General features: G+C 41.0%; 1 protein-coding gene across 4 annotated transcripts in view; it reads right to left on the bottom strand.

The window, feature by feature from the left end:
- The window catches only part of HECW2 (HECT, C2 and WW domain containing E3 ubiquitin protein ligase 2), a 660,271-nt gene that overhangs the window by 376,264 nt on the left and 268,791 nt on the right, over positions 1 to 15,216 (bottom strand). For all 4 annotated transcript variants that reach the window (XM_056536055.1, XM_056536058.1, XM_056536057.1 and 1 more), the window contains 3 exons: positions 10,595 to 10,764; positions 8,275 to 8,417; positions 3,172 to 3,272 (listed from right to left, as the gene is read on the bottom strand). In XM_056536055.1, coding sequence (XP_056392030.1) covers positions 3,172 to 3,272; positions 8,275 to 8,417; positions 10,595 to 10,764 — 414 coding nt within the window. The remainder of the gene's footprint in view (positions 1 to 3,171; positions 3,273 to 8,274; positions 8,418 to 10,594; positions 10,765 to 15,216) is intronic.

The following is a 15,216-nucleotide window of genomic DNA, read 5'->3' as shown; positions in this document are numbered from 1 at the left end:
ACAGGACCAGAAGATATGAAACACCATTCCCAGCCCCACCCCACAGTGCCAGCACTGAGGGGGAATATTAGGGTTAAGTCTATGCAGTAGTTCCGGAGTGTGATACCAACCCATAATCATTTTAATCTGAGTTTCCTTATAAGCAGTGCAAATAGAGGCTTTGGATGCCCGCTCCCAAATAATACGCCATTGAGGGAGGGAGATGGCTGTACCCAATACTTCTTCCCAGCGACCCATATAACGGTGCGATGGAGGGGAGCCATCCGGGGGTGGAGGAGTAGTGAGTAGATATCTGAGAGAAGTCCCTTCGGCTGAGGCCCACCACGGCACAACCGCTCAAAGCCCGTAGGCTGAGAGACCACTGTAGAACCAAGCGTAGAAGACATAAAATGTCTCATTTGTAGGTAGTGGAAACGCTCAGATGAGGGGAGATCCCAACGAGTGACCAGTTGCTCAAAAAGCAAGAGAGAACGAGAGATAGGGTCAACTACATTGGCCAAGCAGAATAAGCCCCAAGAACCCCATTCCCGTATCATATCAGAAGAAAGACCAGCGGGGAAATCAGGATGATAAAGAAAGGACCGCAGAGGTGAAGGAGAAGAAAACAGTTTGAATTTCCTAGCGCAATACCCCCACACATACTTAGAGAAAGACATAGGAACCAGAAAAGGGGAAAGAGAGATCGGAGACGCAGGAGCACTCCATAGGAGGGTATTATGGTGTAAAGGGGCCAGCCAAAGCTTCTCCAGCTCAATCCAGCAGCTATACGCATGATCCAAGCCGCGAGATGGCTCAGGTGAGCAGCCCAATAGTATTTTGTCACATCAGGAACTGCCAAGCCCCCATGGTTCTACTAGCCATCATAACTGACATAGGGAGATGATGACATTTCCCATCCCATATGAAACGAAAAATGGGCGATTGGAAAGATCGAAGGGTGGAAAGAGGCACCCGAACCAGTAACGTTTCGAAAAAATGTAGTAATTTCGGTAGGATTGTCATTTTAACCGCTGCAATACGACCGAAAAACGAGATATATTGTGACCTCCCCTTCTCTAAGAGAGCCTTAAGTTCTCGGAAAAGGGGGTGAAATTCCCAGGTATTTAATAGCAGAGGAGGACCATTTAAAGGAATAGTTAAAGCGTAACAGGGAAGACAGGGACATAGGAAGGTTCAGGGAAAGAGCCTTTGTCTTGGAAAGATTCACTTTATAGCAAGAGACCACACCATAAGCGAGGAGAGCTTTGTAAAGATTAGGAAGCGTAAGCAAAGGGCGAGAAAGTGTGAGAAGTACATCATATGCAAACAAACAGATCTTAAATTCTCTACCATGAAGGCATATACCAGTCATGTCCGGGCCCCTCCTGATCATGGCAGCCAAATGTTGAATGCACAAAGCAAAAACCAGGGGGGAAAGCGGACAACCCTGACGAGTACCATTAGATAGAGGAAAAGTTGGAGAGGAAGAGTGAGGAAGTTTGAGCGAAGCAGTAGGGGAAGAGTAAAGCCCCCGCAGTTCGAAAATTACCCGTGATACCAAATTTCTGGAGGGTAGCAAACAGAAACGGCCACCCCAGCCTATTGAAAGCCTTTTCGGCATCCAGACTAAGAATCAATGCCTGTTCGGACCTACGATTGATTAAGTCAACAAGATCCACTACCCTCCTAGTATTATCGCCACCCTGGCGGCAAGGGATAAATCCTACCTGATCCTTATGGATGAGGGAAGGAAGAAAGGAGCTGAGCCGGATCGCCACAATCTTAGAAAAGAGTTTCAGGTCCAAGTTGAGAAGGGCAATGGGCCTATAACTAGAACAATCGTGAGGGTCCTTACCAGGCTTAGGTATCAGGATAATTAAGGAGTGCAGAAAGGATTGCGGGATCTCCTCGCTCCTCATAAAGGAATTGAAAAGTGGAACAAGTTTAGGTACCAATATGGAGGAAAAGGTTTTATAGTATAAGTATGCAAATCCATCTGGACCCGGGGAGTGACCAGCAGGGAGGGATTTAAGGACCTCCAGGAGTTCCTCTCCAGTAATAGGAGCATTTAGAATCTCACAATTAGCCCCAGACAAAGTAGGCAAGCCGCATCGGGAAAGGTAGGATTCAAGAGAAGCTGCATGCTCCACAGGGTCAGATGGAAGCTGGGAGGGAAGGGAATAAAGACCAGAGTAACCAAGTAGATGAGAAATATCAGCAGGATGGTAATGGAGAGCACCAGAAGAGTCCTTTAAGACCAAGGGGGACTGAGCGACTGCACGTTCATGCAGGCGCCTGGCTAACATTCTTTCCTTTACACGTATCAGTTGTCCTGGTCCCTTGGCAGAAAAACAGCCCTAAAGCATGATGTTTCCACCCCCATGCATCACAGTAGATACCTTTGGATGCAACTAAGCATTCTTTCTCCTCCAAACATGACGAGTTGAGTTTTACCAAAAAGTTCTACTTTGGTTTCGTCTGACCATATGACATTCTCCTAATCCTCTTCTGGGTCCTCCAAATGCTGGCTAGCAAACTTCAGATGGGCCCGGACATGTACTGGCTTAAGCAGGGGGACACATCTGGAACTGCATGATTTGAGTCCCTGGCGGCGTAATGTGTTACTGATTGTAGCCTTTGTTACTTTGGTCCCAGCTCTCTGCAGGTCTTTCACTAGGTCCCCCCCGTGTGGTTCTGGGATTTTTGCTCACTGTTCTTGTGATCATGTTGACACAACGAGGTGAGATCTTGCATGGAGCCCCAGATCGAGGGAGATTATCAGTGGTCTTGTATGTCTTCCATTTTCTAATAATTGCTTCCACAGTTGATTTATTCACACCAAGCTGCTTGCCTATTGCAGATTTAAGTTCAAACAGGTGCCATTAATACAGGTAACGAGTGGGGGACAGAGGAGACCCTTGAGGCCAGAAATCTTGCTTGTTTGCAGATGACCAAATACTTATTTCCCACCATAATTTGCAAATAAATTCTTTAAAAATCAGACAATGTGATTTTATAGATTTTTTTTCTCATTATGTCTCTCATAGTTGAGGTTTATCTATGATGAAAATGACAGGCCTCTCTCATCTTTTTAAGTGGGAGAACCTGCACAATTGGTGGCTGACTAAATACTTTTTTGCCCCACTGTATGAGTATCACATAAAATAAAACAGGTTTGTAAAATTTATTTACCGTCATGAATTGATGATGTAATTTCAACTTTGAACTGCAAATATCCGCTTACATGATCAGTTGGGAGTCTTCTACCCAGATTATAACTTAGAACCTGGTCACTAAAAGCAGACAAAAGTTAAGTATGTCATAAATGTATGGAATCTTAGAGAACTGTAGTTAGTTAAAATTTAGTTTTTATACCATTTTGTAGCCTATGATCCCGATTCCAACATTATTTTTATTTAGTTGCTCGGTAAGGAGGGTGAGCCTGATTCACAACGGTCAGCCTCATATTTACATACCCCTAAGCCGGATTCATGCCCCCTCATTCTTATATTCACACCCACAAAGCTTAACACAAAATATCAAGAAAATAAAAGCAGAGTTGGATCAGGGAATGTAAGCCTATAGTTATTTTTAATTCCATTTGCAGACTAAAATCCTGCAGCTCTCACAAAGTTCCCCCACTTAGAATGCAAATTTACAGACCCATCTAAGGTTTGCCAATAAACTTTTGACAAACCTGTACACGTGCTTTGCGGGCACTGCAGGATTTCAGTCCTACACAGTGTAGTGTCTTACTAATTGTATTCTAGGTACCTACGGTTGCAGCTGCCTTAACATCATTGACAAGATCCCCCATGTAGTTCTAGGCTGATTTCCCACCATTATCAGGATCATTCAAACTTCACAAGGTGGAATCTTGCATGAAGCCCCCGACAGAGGGAGATTGACAGTTATTTTACATTTCTTCCTTTTGCAAATAATTGGACCAACTGTTGTAAATTCCCACAAAGCTGTTTGGTGATGTCTTGTAGCCCATTTCAGCCATTTTAGGTCTCAATCTTGTCCCTGAAATCCTTAGGGAGCTTTTTGGTCTTGGCCACGGTGAAGAATTTGGAATCGAAGTTGTCTTTTGTACAGCTATAAAGAGCAATGCCTTTAAGAGAGTGCTCTTAATTTCAGCTTGTTACCTGTATAAAAGACACTAGGGAGCCAGAAATCTTGCTGGTTGATAGGGAATCAAATACTTATTTCAATAAGTAAAATGCAAATCAATTTGTAACTTACTTGAAATGCATTTTTTTTCTGGAATTTTTGTTGTTGCTATTCTGTTTCTGACTGTTCAAATAAACCATGAAAATGAAAAACTGATAATTTCTTTGTCAGTGGGCAAATGTACAAAATCAGCAGGGGATAAAATAATTTAGCTTTCACTGTATGTGCACTTCTGCTCCCACAGCAGATCCTCACACTGTATTGTGGTGCTCAGCAAGCAACAGTTCAGCAGTAGTCCACACAAATCCAAAATTGGGGGAGTCCCCATCTAATGCAGAGATATAATACTTCTGCAAGACAGCATTCTGTGAATATAAAGCTGTAAGTTTAAAGGAAAACTGTCAGCCTGTTCATCCACACTAAACCCCATACACTGGATTATAGTGTGGGTGAACAGGAGTCCAAGAGGGGTCACTTACTTAAATAAGTCCAGTAGGTCCTTCGATATATCCCCCAGAAGATCCTCTCCTAAGTTCAGTGAATCGTGCACAGGAGGTGGGGCTCCACACACTCAATTTACATATTCATTGTCTGTGACTCCACATCCTAGTGAAGTGGAGTCACAGACAATAAATGTGTAAATTGAGTGGGCGGAGCCCCTCCCCCTATATCCTAGTTAAGTGGAGTCACAGACAATGAATATATAAATTGAGTGGGCGGAGCCCTGCCCCCTGTGCTTGATTCACTGAATTTAGCAGAGGATCTTCTGGGGGACATATTTCAGGACCTACTGGACATATTTAAAGAAAGAGACCCCTCGTTGAACTCCTGTTTACCCACACTATAACACACTGTATTGGGTTTAGTGTGGGTGAACAGGCTGACATTTTTCCTTAAATAATTTGACATCATTTTCAGTATGTCTGCCAATACATCATGTTTCCTTCAGATAGGGCAGTATAAACCAGGATGACAGATTCCTTTCAATAGGGTAGATAAGACAAATCCTTTAAAGGGGTACTCTGCAGGAAAAAAAAAATTGTAAATTATTTGAATTTCTTTTCTGTCTGACCACATTGCTCTCTGCTGACACCTCTGTCCATGTCAGGAACTGTCCAGAGCAGAATCAAATCCCCATAGCAAACCTATCTTGCTCTAAACAGTTCCTGACATGGACAGAGGTGTCAGCAGAGAGCACTGTGGTCATACAGAAAAAAAATTAAAAAGAAAATAAATTCCCATGGAGCATACAGAATCTGATAAGTACTGGAAGGATTAAGATTTTTAAATAGAAGTAATTTACAAATCTGTTTAACTTTCTGACACCAGTTGATTAAAATAAATATTGGTGGGACCGTAAGAATTATTGTTAATCACTTGAACATCTCCTTGTTTAACCCCCTTACGACTGGCACCAAATATACAGGGTGGGCCATTTATATGGATACACCTTAATAAAATGGGAATGGTTGGTGATATTAACTTCCTGTTTGTGGCACATTAGTATATGTGAGGGGGGAAACTTTTCAAAATGGGTGGTTACCATGGCAGCCATTTTGAAGTTGGCCATTTTGATTCTAACTTTAGTTTCTTCAATAGTAAGAGGGTGATGTGACACATCAAACTTATTTGGAATTTACCAAGAAAAACAATGATGTGCTTAGTTTTAACATAACTTTATTATTTCATGAGTTATTTACAAGTTTCTGACCACTTATAAAATGTGTTCAATGTGCTGCCCATTGTGTTGGATTATCAATGCAATCCTCTTCTCCCACTCTTCACACACTGATAGCAACACCGCAGGATTAATGCTAGCACAGGCTTCCAATATCCGTAGTTTCAGGTGCTGCAGAATGGGCAAAACAAAAATTGGAACAGGACCCTCAGTTTACGCAGAAGATTTTGTTCAGTGATGAGGCAAACTTTTATGTGAATGGTGAAGTTAACAAACAAAACCACCGCTATTGGTCTGACACTAACCCACATTGGATAGATCCCTCCAAGACTGTTGGAACATAAAAATTGATGGTATGGTGCGCTATGGAATCTGAAGGCGCTATATATATAAATAAATAAATAAATAAATAAATAAGTATGGTGTGGTATATGGGGTACAAAGATAGTGGGGCAATTCTTAATCAATGGAAACCTCAAGGCCACTGGATATGCAAAATTGCTACATGATGATGTGTTTCCCTCTTTATGCACTGAAGCTGGCATGTTCCCTGAGTTTTTCCAGCAAGATGGTGCACCACCACATTATGGTGTAAAGTCCGAGCATTCCTAGATGAAGAGTTTCCTGGAAAGTAGATTGGTCATAGTGGGCCAGTTGAATAGCCCCCAAGGTCTCCCGATCTGACCCCCTTAGACTTTTATCTTTGGGGTCATCTGAAGGCAATTGTCTATGCTGTGAAGATACGAGATGTGCAGCACCTGAAACTATGGATACTGGAAGCCTGTGCTAGCATATCTCCTGCGGTGTTGCTATCAGTGTGTGAAGAGTGGGAGACGAGGGTTGCATTGACAATCCAACACAATGGGCAGCACATTGAACACATTTTATAAGTGGTCAGAAACTTGTAAATCACTCATGAAAGAATAAAGATATGTTAAAACCAAGCACATCATTGTTTTTCTTGTGAAATTCCCAATAAGTTTTATGTGTCACATGACCCTATTCCTATTGAAAAAAAAAAGTTGGATTCAAAATGGCCGACTTCAAAATGGCCACTATGGTTACCACCCATTTTGAAAAGTTTCCCCCCTCACATATACTAATGTGCCACAAACAGGAAGTTAATATCACCAACCATTCCCATTTTATTAAGATTTATCCATATAAATGGCCCATCCTGTATATGGTGCATCTGTGCAACAGGTCTATGATGCTCTCAGCAGGACCTATGGCTAATGCTGGACATCGGCAATGGGGCCAATGTCCGGCATTAATCCTTTAGACGCTGCGATCAAAATTGATTATGGCATTTAAAATGCTGAAAATCTACTGCTGGTAGCTCAAAGGAGCTGATCAGGGCAACCGCAGCAAAATAGCGATGCCCCGATCAGCTGAGAGGACGGCGGGAGGGTCTTTACCTTCCTCCTCGCCATCCGATCGGCGCTCTAATGCTCAAGTCAGTCATGGCAGGCTGGAGCAATGTAGTGCTGATAGCACAGATCAATGCTGTTCTATGGAATAGCATTGTTCAGTGTTTGCAATCTAAAGATTGTCCCCTATGAGGACAAAAAAAAATTTAGAAAAAAAATATATATATGAATTGACCCCTTACCTAATAAAAGTTTGAATAAACTGCTTTTCCCATTTTGTTAATTAAATTATGTAAATAAAAATAAACCTAAACATATGTGGTATCGCCGCCTGCATAAATGTCCGAACAATTAAAATATAATGTTATGCGTAAAAACACCAGATAAAATCTACAGATCACGGTGCAAAAATGAGCCCTCATACATCCCCATAGAAAAATAAAAAGTTATAGGGGTCAGAAGAGGACAATTTTAAGCATACTTTTTGTACAAAAAGTTATACTTTTTTAAAAGTAGCAAAGCAAAACAAAACCTTTACAAATTGGGTATCATTGTAATCGTATGGACCCACAGAATAAAGAGAACATGTAATTTTTACCGTAAGGTGCACTACGTGGAAAAGGAAGCCCCAGAAATTAGCTGATTTTTTTTCTCTCTCTACACAAAACAAGCCCTTATATGGGTCTGTAGGTAGAAGTGTTATGGATATTAGAAAGTGACCAGCCCTGGTTTAACAATCAAGTGTATTCACACATACATTCTCCTCCGAATATTTGATGTGCATGATTTGATGCGCAGGATTTTCTGCTGCAGATATTAATGTAAACTAAATGACTGAACAAAGCATCAAATCTGTAGCTTCAATTCTGCACATAAAATATGTGCAGGAGACTGTACGTGTAAATAGAACCTAAATGAACATAGATCCGATTGTACCTGGCATGGTCTGCCCATGTAAGAGACGCTAATTCTCATTGTTGTTAACTTCATTTTGATCTTTAAGAATTGCATTCACATAGTAAAGTATAATTTCTAAATTACAAACACATTAGTTAAGAAACAGTAAATATTTACCCAATTGCATTCCTTTCCAAGAGCCTCTGTACCGGAATGGTCAGTTTTCCAAGAAACCTTTTGATGATAGGACGGCTTTTGGCAAATTTATCTTTTAGTTCAACTTCTAAAACATCCGTCAGAAGAGCAACAAAGGAATATTTCTGAATGAAAAAAGGAACAAGTTAAAATTGAATTCTACACGAAGAGGAGTGGGGGATGGGCACTACACCAAATGTGTATAGCAAAGTTATTAGCAAGCACTGAAAACAATCTCATCCCGGTGGAGTGAACAATGTGGGGTGCAAGACACTAGCAGGAATAGGCAATTCCGCAATAAAAAATAGCATTATGAAAAAAAGAAATATGTCTGCACTCACCACGATGTTCAAAGGCAGTTCATGCTTTTATTTGTAGCAGCATAAATACGAACAGAGTCGAATAAATAAATCCACCCAGGGTGCAGGGGAGGGAGAATGGCTACCAGCCGGCAGCCGAAGCAGGAGCGTATCAGTGGAATGAATTCCTCTAGGAATCGGATGATGCGTCTTTGACGCGAAACCGCGCGTTCGTTCCACTGATACATAGTTACATAGTTAGTATGATTGAAAAAAGACATACGTCCATCAAGTCCAACCAGGGAATTGAAGGGAAGGGTGTAAGGGGATAAGGGAAAGGGATGTAGTTTTATAATTCTGCATAAGCATTAATGTTATTTTGTTTCAGGAATGTATCTATCTGTATTAAAGCTGGTAATTATTCCTGCTGTGACTTGTTCCTGAGGTAGCTCCTGCTTCGGCTGCCGGCTGGTAGCCGTTCTCCCTCCCCTGCACCCCGGGTGGTTTTATTTATTCGACTGTGTTCGTATTAATGCTGCTACAAATAAAAGCATGAACTGCCTTGGAACATTGTGGCGAGTGCAGACATATTTCTTTTTTTCTCTATGCTATTTTTAATTGTAAAATTGAATTATTTGTATTACTAATATATTTATTTTTAATATTCATTTAATTGGGCATCAATGATAACAGATCTGACAGCCAAACCTATACAAAATTCACTTGTTAAAGAAAGAGAACAATCAGGAACAATGATCAAAACAGACTGTAAATAGAGTATGTATTTTTCATTCAAAATTTCCCAATAGGTTTTATCAATTTATGGTCTTCTAAAATTCAACAATTTTATTACAGTTTGGTACTGGAAGCAGGGCAGGTTATCAAACCTTAAAGGAGTACTCTGGTGTGCACTTTTTTCCTTTTATCCCATCCGGGCTGCAAAATAAAAGAAAACACACTTTCTCTTACCTGTCAATGAGCCCCCGGAGCTCCGGTACACTCCGGTACAGGTGTTCGGTCCCCGGCACGTCACATGGAGCTTCAGCCTACATCGCTGCAGCCGGTGATAGGCTGAAGCTCCGTGTGACGTGCCGGGCTAACAGGAAGTAAGAAAAATACAGCCCGGGGACCGAACACTTGTACCGGAGCTCCGGGGGCTCGTTGGCAGGTAGAGAAAGTGTGTTTTCTTTTATTTTGCAGCCCGGACAGGATAAAAGGAAAAAGGTGTGCGCCGGAGTACTCCTTTAAGTAGCAAATGACTGATTAAAGGAATTTCACAGTAGAATTAAGATGGTGGTGTCTCTAACTAACTATGGTAATTATTTCATTATGCAAATTCGATTAATTTTATTTATTTTGCATTCATCAGATCAAGATTGAAATTTTTTAGTAAATGAAAGAAAAATTTAAAGGGTACTCCGGCACTAAGATATCTTATCCCCTATCCAAAGGATGCCTGATCATAGGAGTCCCGCCGCTGGGGACCCCAGTGATCTTGCACGCAGCACCCTGTTACATTCAGTCCCCGGAGCATGTTCGCTCCGGGACTGATTACTGGCCATCACGGGGCCGGAGCAGTGTGACGACATGGCCCCGCCCCGTGTGACGTCACGCCCCCTCCCATAGGCTTCATTTAGGGGGCGTGATTGCCAGTAATCAGACCCGGAGCGAACATGCTCCGGGGACTGATTGTAACGGGGTGCTCTGTGCAAGATCACGGCGGTCCCCAGCGGCGGGACCCCCGCGATCAGGCATCTTATACCCTATCCTTTGGATAGGGGATAAGATGTCTTAGCGCCGGAGTCTCCCTTTAAGGTTTAAAAAAATTGGAGAGGTATTCTTATAATCCTGTTCTTCATTGGTTCACTTAACTTTCATGCTAATTCATATAATCTAAATGATCAGATAAGAAATGTATACAAATCCAGTCTTTGATTTTGCACTTGTAATGTAAATCTTGCGTACAATCAACATACAAAGCAAATGCATTATCTGTTTAATACCTCTCCATGCCATGTTGGATTTGTAGTGTTAGCAATAATTGTTGATCTCCTTTCTTGACCATGATGGGCAAAAGTTGGAAATGTGCTCTTTTTCCCAGGTCGAATAGACATCTTTAGATAAGGGTCTGGATTAAAAAACATCCCTTTCTTTAGTCCCACAGCTCTAATGTCTAAAAGATAAAATATAGTGAAAAATAAGTATTTCACAATATAAAAAAAAAATCAAATCTTGCTGCACTGTATGATACACACATATTATACATTAATACTTCTGTATTAATTTAATGTCTTCAAATTGTGCAACAAAACTGCTCCATTTATTTGCTAAAGTGATCTTGAGAAGGGTAAAATAAAAACAAACAAAAAAAACTCGTATGGTCTGAAAAATGTAAGATTTTTTTTGATCAGATAACACATAACTCTCAATCATTTAAAGGCAGATCATGTGTGGCCTTCTCTCTACAGGCAGATCAGTCTAAATTAAAAATAAAAGGAAATGAAGCTTGCAATGTTAAAACATATATTTAAGAATTTTTGGTGATTTTTTTTCCCCATGTCATTATATGTATGTTCAAAAGAAATCCTGGAATCTTGCACTTTTTACTCCGAGCGCTAAGACTAATAATAGGGGGATACTTTTTGTTCTGTACGTTTTCAGGCAAGGGCTGATTGACATCCCTTTGGACAACATTTTAAAGACATTACCTGTCTTTAACCTGCTGGTTGGTAATGTAACTGTACGGGAAAACCTTGGTAATAACGACCACAATATAGTTACTTTTGATTTAAAATGTAGAAAACAAAGAGACGGGGAAGGCAAAAACATATAACTTTAAAAAGGCAAATTTCCCTAGGCTGAGAGCTGCACTACAGGACATAGACTGGGGGGAGGTGTTGTCAAATACTGATACAGAAGGTAAATAGGAAATGTTTAAAACAACTCTAAAGAACTATACAGCTAAATATATACCAAAGGGGAATGAATATAAACGATTAAAACTAAATCCTACATGGCTGACAAATGATGTTAAAAGAGCAATAAACAAAAAAATAGCCTTCAAAAAATTAAAATCTGATGGGTCAGCTATAACATTTAAACAGTACAAGGAGCTTAATAAAATCTGTAAAAATGTAATAAAAACAGCAAAAATTCTAAATGAAAGACAGGTAGCCAAAGAAAGCAAAACTAATCCTAAATATTTTTTTTAGATATATAAATACAAAAAAACCAAGGACAGGGCATGTAGGACCCCTTAATAATGATAATGGGGAGGTTGTCACGGGCGATCAAGAGAAGGCGGAGCTACTGAATGGGTTCTTTAGTTCTGTATATACTAAGTAAGAAGGAGCTGACATTGGACAGGTCAGTGCTGGTAACACATCATGTAATGTACTGAACTGGCTTAATGTAGAAATGGTACAAGGTAAGTTAAGTAAAGTAAATGTAAGCAAATCTCCAGGACCGGATGGACTACACCCAAGAGTTCTTAGAGAGGTAAGTTCAGTAATATCTGTACCCTTGTTCATGATATTTAGAGATTCTCTGGTGTCTGGTATTGTGCCAAGGAAATGGCGCAAGGTGAGTGTGGTGCCAATCTTCAAGAAGGGCTCTAAGTCTTCGCCAGGGAATTATAGACCGGTAAGTTTAACGTGCATTGTGGGTAAATTGTTTGAAGGACTTATAAGGGATTACATACAGGAATACATAGGGGATAATAGTATTATAAGTGATAGCCAGCATGGGTTTACTAAGGATAGAAGTTGAATCAGAGGCGAATGACCAGGGAGTCAGGAGTTTGTCTGGCGCAGAGAGGAACCATCAGACAGCCAAGTAAAATCAATGGATTTATTAGATGCAACGCGTTTCGATGCCTGATGAAGCTGCGCATGCGCAGCGAAACGCGTTGCATCTAATAAATCCATTGATTTTACTTGGCTGTCTGATGGTTCCTCTCTGCGCCAGACAAACTCCTGACTCCCTGGTCATTCGCCTCTGATTCTACACCTATCCAGGAGGGCTGCAGTGGACCTGCCTTCATATCTCTTCTGCTCCTAACCTTGTTGTGTGTGGGCGCACAACCAACTTCGGTAAGCGGCTTGGGAATCACCTTCCCCTACCCCCACCTGCAAGATCTACTGATCCCGCACATGAGGCGCCTTCCTTCCTTTCTAAGGATAGAAGTTGTCAAACCAATCTAATTTGCTTTTATGAAGAGGTGAGTAGAAGCCTTGACAGAGGAATGGCTGTGGATATAGTGTTTCTGGATTTTGCTAAAGCGTTTGATACTGTCCCTCATAGACAGGTAAGTTAAGGTCTTTGGGCTTGGAAACTTTAGTTTGTAACTGGATTGATCAATGGCTCATGGATCGTACCCAGAGAGTTGTGGTCAATGATTCGTACTCTGATTGGTCCCCGGTTATTAGTGGTGTACCCCAAGGTTCAGTACTGGGCCCGCTGTTGTTTAATTTATTTATCAATGATATAGAGGATGGTATTAACAGCTCTGTTTCTATCTTTGCAGGTGACACCAAGCTTTGTAGCACGGTACAGTCTATAGAGGATGTGCATAAGTTACAAGAAGACTTGGATAGACTAAGTGTCTGGGCATCCACTTGGCAAATGAGGTTCAATGTGGATAAATGTAAAGTTATTCATCTGGGTATTAATAACATGCATGCGTCGTATGTCTTAGGGGGATTAAACTGGCAGAGTCACTGGTAGAGAAGGATCTGGGTGTACTTGTGGATCACAGACTTCAGAATAGCATGCAATGTCAAGCTGCTACTTGCAAAGCCAGCAGGATATTGTCACGTATAAAAAGAGGCATGGACTCAAGGGACAGGGACATAATACTCCCCCTTTATAAAGCATTGGTACGGCCTCACCTGGAATATGCTGTTCAGTTTTGGTCGCCTGTCCATAAACGGGACACTGCGGAGCTGGAAAGGGTGCAGAGACGTGTGACCAAACTAATATGGGGCATGGAACATCTTAGCTATGAGGAGCGATTAAAGGAGTTACAATTGTTTAGTCTTGAGAAGAGACGTTGAAGGGGGGATATGATAAACGTATATAAGTATATAAATGGCCCATACAAAAAATATGGAGAAAAACTGTTCCAGGCTGAACCCCCCTAAAGGACGAGGGGGCACTCCCTCCGTCTGGAGAAGAAAAGGCTTAGTCTAAAGGGGCGATACGCCTTCTTTACCATAAGAACTGTGAATTTATGGAACAGTCTACCTCAGGAACTGGTCACAGCAGGAACAATTAATAGCTTTAAAACAGGGTTAGATACATTCCTGGAACATTCCTTCCATAAACTACAACCTACTGAGTTAGGTCAGTCCCACGCTAGCTTAGGTGGAGATTATGTTGACATGAATACACTCACTCAGAATGCCTTAGCTAACTTTAGACCGTTTGACTTAATCTGGTAGTATCAGTGGACAATGCCTTATCTCTTTTTGCATGTCATAATTGAACTTGGATTCATTGGACAATGGGTACTGCACTATATTGCTATTTGTGTATTTTCTTTTCTCATGATTTTGTGTTCTTTTCACTGCTAATGTTATTCTTGTTTTGGAGATATGTCTTTTGATGTTTTCCGATGCCACTCTATTGATATTCGCAACGGGTTCTTGCAGCCTGCATGGATGCTGACTCTTGTAATTGGCATTGATGATTTGTTTTTATTTATTGTTTTCTTACAAAATTGTAATAGAAACATTTTCAATAAAAATGATTGAAACAGAAAAGCAGAAGAAAAGGACAACTCTCAAAAGTTTACAGAAAGCTTGCCAAAATGTTGAGACAAATTGTACACCCCGATCAGATACAATATTCTCTGGTACCCCATGGCACCCAACCACATCTTAAAAACAAATTGGCAAGAGTTTTTGCTGAAGGGAATTGACTCAAAGGAACCAAATGACACTGTTTACTGAACCTGTCCACCACCACCCATAGAACAGTCTTTCCCTCAGATGGAGGCAGATCAGTCATAAAATCCATAGAAATGTGAGTCCACGGTGTCTTAGGAATAGATAGAGGACACAACTCTCCTGTGGGACGTGTCCTAGGAGTTTTTGCTCTGGCACAAACCTCACATGCAACAACAAAAGCCTCCACATCCCTATTGAGAGTTGGCCACCAGAACTTCCTCCAAAGCTATTTCTTTGTACGCAGAATACCAGGATGACCTGCCAACGGAGAACAATGACATTCCTCAATAATACAGAGACAAAACTGACTGGGTACAAAGATCATGTCACAAGGAGTCTCAGGAGGAACCAAACCTTGATTGTTCAAAATCTCAGAAGTTAACTCTGAGGACACTGCTGAAATAACCACATCCTCCGGGAGAATAGTCTCAGGATCAGAATCAATAGGCTGTGAAGCACTTAAACTCCGAGATAAAGTATCAGCCTTGACATTCTTGGTACCCGGACGATATGTTATAACAAAATTAAATCGAGTGAAGAACAAGGCCCAACGAGCTTGACAGGGATTGAGAAGTTTAGCAGATTCTAGGAAGGTTAAATATTTGTGAAAATCTACAGCAAAACGGAAAAATAAAATCATTGTGCCATAAAATTTAAGAAAAAACGCCATTTTGTAA

This window comes from Hyla sarda, chromosome 8 (assembly GCF_029499605.1).
Source record: "Hyla sarda isolate aHylSar1 chromosome 8, aHylSar1.hap1, whole genome shotgun sequence".
Lineage (NCBI taxonomy): Eukaryota > Metazoa > Chordata > Amphibia > Anura > Hylidae > Hyla > Hyla sarda.
The sequence above is the reverse complement of the archived record's forward strand: the minus strand, read 5'-3'. Positions and strand labels throughout refer to the sequence as shown.